The following is a 4942-nucleotide window of genomic DNA, read 5'->3' as shown; positions in this document are numbered from 1 at the left end:
TTGATTGTTAGCACAGCTGTTTTGATTTAATTGTAATGATTCATGATGTAAACATTTTATTGATAATTATTCTTCTCTTCTATTTAATTCTGGATTAATTGGGAATATAGTCATGGGATAGAACAATACAAGTTGAAAACATTTTAATTTACCTGCTTAACATAGCAGTAATTAAACAGATTTCAGAATGACGCACACGCTGCCATCATGACTATTTGAAACAAATTTGTTATTGCCCCCATAGCTTCTGAATGATGAAATTGGTTAGATTGCTATCCATGATCAGTTTGCTCTTTGGTGGAAATATAAGGAAAAAACTAATCTTAACTATTTATATTTAAACAATAACTATTAATAAAAAAAAGAGGATATTACAACATATTAAATACTTCATTTAAAAGAGACCATGAATATTTTTAAAAAAAAATTGTATTATTCAATAATTATAGTTTCTCCATATTAATTTTTAACAAATAATATACAGTGGAACCTCTGTATAATGAAAATTCATATAAGGATTTTTTTTTTTTCTAAACTTTATATAAACCTGGCTAGGAATGAATTAAGAATAAAGATAAATCTCAGGGGCCACTGTCTATGAAAATATCTTTAGAAGAAGAAAGTAGTGGAAGATTCCACATGTCGTCTTAGCTTAGGGGACTAAGGTAAGGCTGAACATATTCTATGTAAATGTCAAACTCTTGCCTTTTACAGATTAAAATTCTTGAATCAGCAATAATTGAGCTAGAAGACAATACCAGAATTAATCCGAAGGACCAAATGGAAGCTAATAATAAACTAGAAGCACTAAAGTCCTTTACAATTTCTAGGCAAGTTAGGGTATCTCATAAAAGATCCAAATGGGTCAAGATGAAGAGGGGTTTCCCTTTCCCTTAAATGTAATAATAATTTATTAATAAATAATTCAAACACTATCCATTATAGTCTCAAAACTTTTTATTTCTTTTATATGTCCAACGTTTCGGCCAATCCGGCCATCTTGATAAAGTGATCAAGTGATAAAAGTTTATTAATAGTGTCTGCAGATAAATAAATTTGACTGTGTTTTAATGGATAATTGACTAATTAGATATTAATGTTTTGACCTGGGCAGAATAGCCTGCATGAAGTTTTTAGAGTGGTTTAAATTATATGTTTTCAAAGTGGTATTGAGTAGATTGTCCCTGAAGATGGCCGGATTGGCCGACGTATAACTAATTACCAGTCTCAAGAAAATATTAAGATTATAAATAAAGTAATAATAATCTTTTAAAAAAATAAATAATAATAGCAATTAAAAATCTTTATATTGCCTAGAAAAAGTAAATCTGACTCATAAAGTCTTATCTTTCAACAGACTTATTTTGGAAAGCACCAAGGAAGGTTCATTGATCTTGGAAACTTAAAATGGGTACAAAAGGCAGTTTTGCTTGAGACCTGTATAAATAAGTAAAATTGACTACATCCAAGATTTAGACATTCTGTTCCTCAAATTTGAAAGAAATAAAGAGATTCTCGAAATTTAAGAAAAAAATAATTCTTGAAATATTGAGAAGAAAAAATTATCCATAACCAAACACGCCTCAATAAATTGAACTAGCAGTAAGCACTATTTCTAAATTTAAGTCAAAAATGTTGATCAATATTCTCATAGTCCAGATTTTTCATAAAGAATTATTTGTTGTCTACTGTTGACCAACAAGATATCTTCAATTCAGATACAAAATTATTAAAACATTAGTATTGTATCAACCCAATCACTGATTACAAAAACTCTTGTTGCAATGGAAACAGAAACAGAAAAAAAGTTGCATACATTTCAAGATACTACCAGAATTAAACAAATCAAAGTTGAAGGGAGGCCAATTTTACTTTGATCAACCAAATTTTTTGAGTTATCAATTTCAATTAAAATTGATTTTAAGTAATTGAGCTTTCTGTGAGATAGGTATTAGGATGAAAAATTATAAACAGACTTGCTTTCCGTAAATTTTGCTATGCTGCTGTCGTAATATCATGGGAATAGTCTATGAGATAGGTGCAAGTAAATATAATTATAAACAGTCTAAAAGTTCAGCCTATCATAATTTCTATTTCGAATTATAGTCTCATATCCAAGAAAACAATGAAACAGTACTAGCCTAGTCCCCACAAACTATATCTTACTGGAACCTTCTGTGGCCAACTTTCGAGGCTTTCATTTAAGTGAGAGTTGTAAAAATCTTATCTGCAATAAAACCTACTTAATACCCTCCCTTACTTTTCCTTAACAATCAACCAATTCACTTCTACTCCACAATCAAAAAAACCTTAGTGTCACCTTCAACCAACTTCTCTTTCGAAATAATCCTATTTTCCAGATCAAATGAAAATCCATAACTGTACTTAGATAATTCCTAAGATTATATTCCTCAGAATACCCATTAGTTCCTATATCCTCTCTTGTTTTTTCCCACTTTGACTACAATTCCTTAGTCTATGGAAGGCTATCTACTGGTCTAGAGTTGAGACTGAAGAGACTCATGAATTACTTTGTGAGATTTATCTTCGGGTTTCTCAGGCGCTCTCATGTCCCCTATTGGTATACCGAGTTGAAGTGACTCTATCCAACCTCCCGAAGGCAATACCTCCTTGGTGTTTTCCTATTCCAAGTCTTTAAAATTAAATAACCTATATATATCCTTGATCTTCTCACTCTTCGTTCATCCGTCCATTTATTAAACACCAGATCCTAACAGATTGATTTATATATGCCCTCCCATAGAACCACCACCTTCAATCATATGTGCTCAAATTCTTTTACTATCTCCATTCACTTCATGTTTTTATTCTAAGAGGACATTTATCCCAGAGTAAAATTATTTTTTCATTCAATCATTCATTGTTAACAAATTCAATTTTTTAACCTCCATAAATTACTCTTTTATCTGCTAAGAGCTCTATAAATCGAAGTTTTGGCTCTTGGAATTCGGATAAATGAGAATGACTGTATAAGTAAGTACCTAATATCAATTACTCACCAGTATGCCTAGCCTGCCATGACTTCTTGCTACGACAAACAGCTTTCAGAAAAGGTAACAGGGAAGGTATGCCAAGAGCTGAAGCGACGACCGCAAAAGCCCTAGCTGTAGTGTTTCTGACGTACTCATCAATATTGTCAATATCAGGTCTCATTGTTGAGATCATAGTCGCAAGACCAGCAGCTTTGGCCAGATTAGAGATGATTTCTCGGCCTTCAACACGAGCATAGTAATCTTCATCAATCAGCAACGGTTCAATAACGACAAGGATCTGAAAAACAGGATTAATATGTGATTAATTAATAAACAGAATTAAAACCTATGAATAATTAATAATTGATTATTAAAAAAATTTGCTAATGAATTTTAGTTTTAGTTTTCTTCAAAAAATAGAGTAGACTCGCATTTAACTGGTTCTATGGATTAACTGGTGATAAACAGAAGAAAAAATCAAATACTAAGTCGACTATTTTTAGCTTTTATACTCTAATTAGTATTTAGCGAATTATTCAAATAAAAAGATAACTTATAAAAAACAAGAATATCTTCTATTATTTCATGTAATCCTATTTCAATCAATTGTCAAAATCAATTTATATACTAATCGAACTAAACCACATTGTATTTCTTTTTGGCTAAAACCCACATACAATCAGTTGTTATATGTATCATTCAAGAATAGAGGTTTTAATTTTTACTTTTTACCATACTTAATCTATATCACATACAGTCCACACAATGCATACCAACGATATCAATAAATTATAATTAATTCTGACAATAGCACGAACCCAACATTATCCCAGGAAATATCTGAATTAAACACCACTAGATATTATACAGAACCATTTGTACAAACTACTAACCTTGTGAACATAAGGACGAACTAAATCATCAAGTTTATACAAAATCCTGTCGATGACTTTGACTAACAAGTGACGTTCCTGATCTTCAAGCGTAGGAGACATAAGCAAAGGCAAGATTTGATTGAACAAGGGACCCGCTCCGAATTCTCTCGCTTTGTCGGTGATTTGTCTCAAAGCAGCCTTCCTCATCGGTGGTGTTCCGTTCTTGATCTTCAGCAGAAGTCTCATGATTTTGCGCTCTTTCTGCTCCTCGGGAGAAAGTGTCTCCTCGTCAACGTCAACCTAAAGGAAATTGATTGAATTAGAAACTAATAGTATGTAAATATATTTCAACTTGAATACTTATTACAGATATTTAATTTATTATTAATTATAATTTAATTTTTATAAAATAAAAAGGCTTGTATAACAATAGTTACAATAAAATACTATGACTATAATAAAATTTTCAAGTCAGGAATAGAGGTTTTTTGAAATTGATAGAAAGCTTTGAGCGTTTGCCCAGTAAATATATTAACAGTCAGAATGGACGTGCAGTTCCCTGTTTTGTCAGTTTTACAAGAAGATTCAAAGTTAACTGTTTGTCCAGATTTAGAGCTAGGTAATGGATCTATTTGACAAGAATAAGTGGAATATTATTAAAGGATATTGTAGGGTAGTCCGATTCAAAGTTAAATTAAAATTTGAAATATATATAACAAAATTTCCTTACAAGCAGCTTGTCGAAGTATTGAGCGTCTTCTGGTTTCAAGAAAGGCAGATTTCCTTTTGGCTGGTTGTCAACAAATTTAGCACCTTTGTCTTCTTGCTGAATGAAAAATCCCTGTGGCGTGCCAGCAATCGGTGTAGGTGTTGCAGTTAGTTTTCTACCAGGTGTTCTTATCGGAATGTAGCCTAAGAGATTAATAATTAATTAAATTAATAAATCTTAATGAGAAAATTGTCATTCTATGATTAAATCTAATCAAAATTGATAACAATTTAATTAATTTAAAAACATTCATGCATTTATAATGGATGAAGTAAAGCAAATTACTTCACATCAGAATTTTCAAA

General features: G+C 31.1%; 1 protein-coding gene across 1 annotated transcript in view; it reads right to left on the bottom strand.

Annotated features, from left to right (window-relative positions):
- Positions 1-4942, bottom strand: part of Sf3b1 (splicing factor 3b subunit 1) — a 57345-nt gene that overhangs the window by 18824 nt on the left and 33579 nt on the right. Inside the window, exons 11-13 of the mRNA XM_067049186.1 lie at positions 4599-4780; positions 3887-4168; positions 3021-3291 (exon numbers count right to left, since the gene is read on the bottom strand). Of these exons, the coding sequence (XP_066905287.1) occupies positions 3021-3291; positions 3887-4168; positions 4599-4780 (735 nt within the window). The remainder of the gene's footprint in view (positions 1-3020; positions 3292-3886; positions 4169-4598; positions 4781-4942) is intronic.

The sequence above is a fragment of the Halyomorpha halys genome, unplaced genomic scaffold (assembly GCF_000696795.3).
Source record: "Halyomorpha halys isolate HHAL.00 unplaced genomic scaffold, Hhal_1.1 Scaffold997.1, whole genome shotgun sequence".
Classification (NCBI taxonomy): Eukaryota; Metazoa; Arthropoda; class Insecta; order Hemiptera; family Pentatomidae; genus Halyomorpha; species Halyomorpha halys.
Note: the sequence above shows the minus strand (reverse complement) of the source record. Positions and strands in the feature narration are given on the sequence as shown.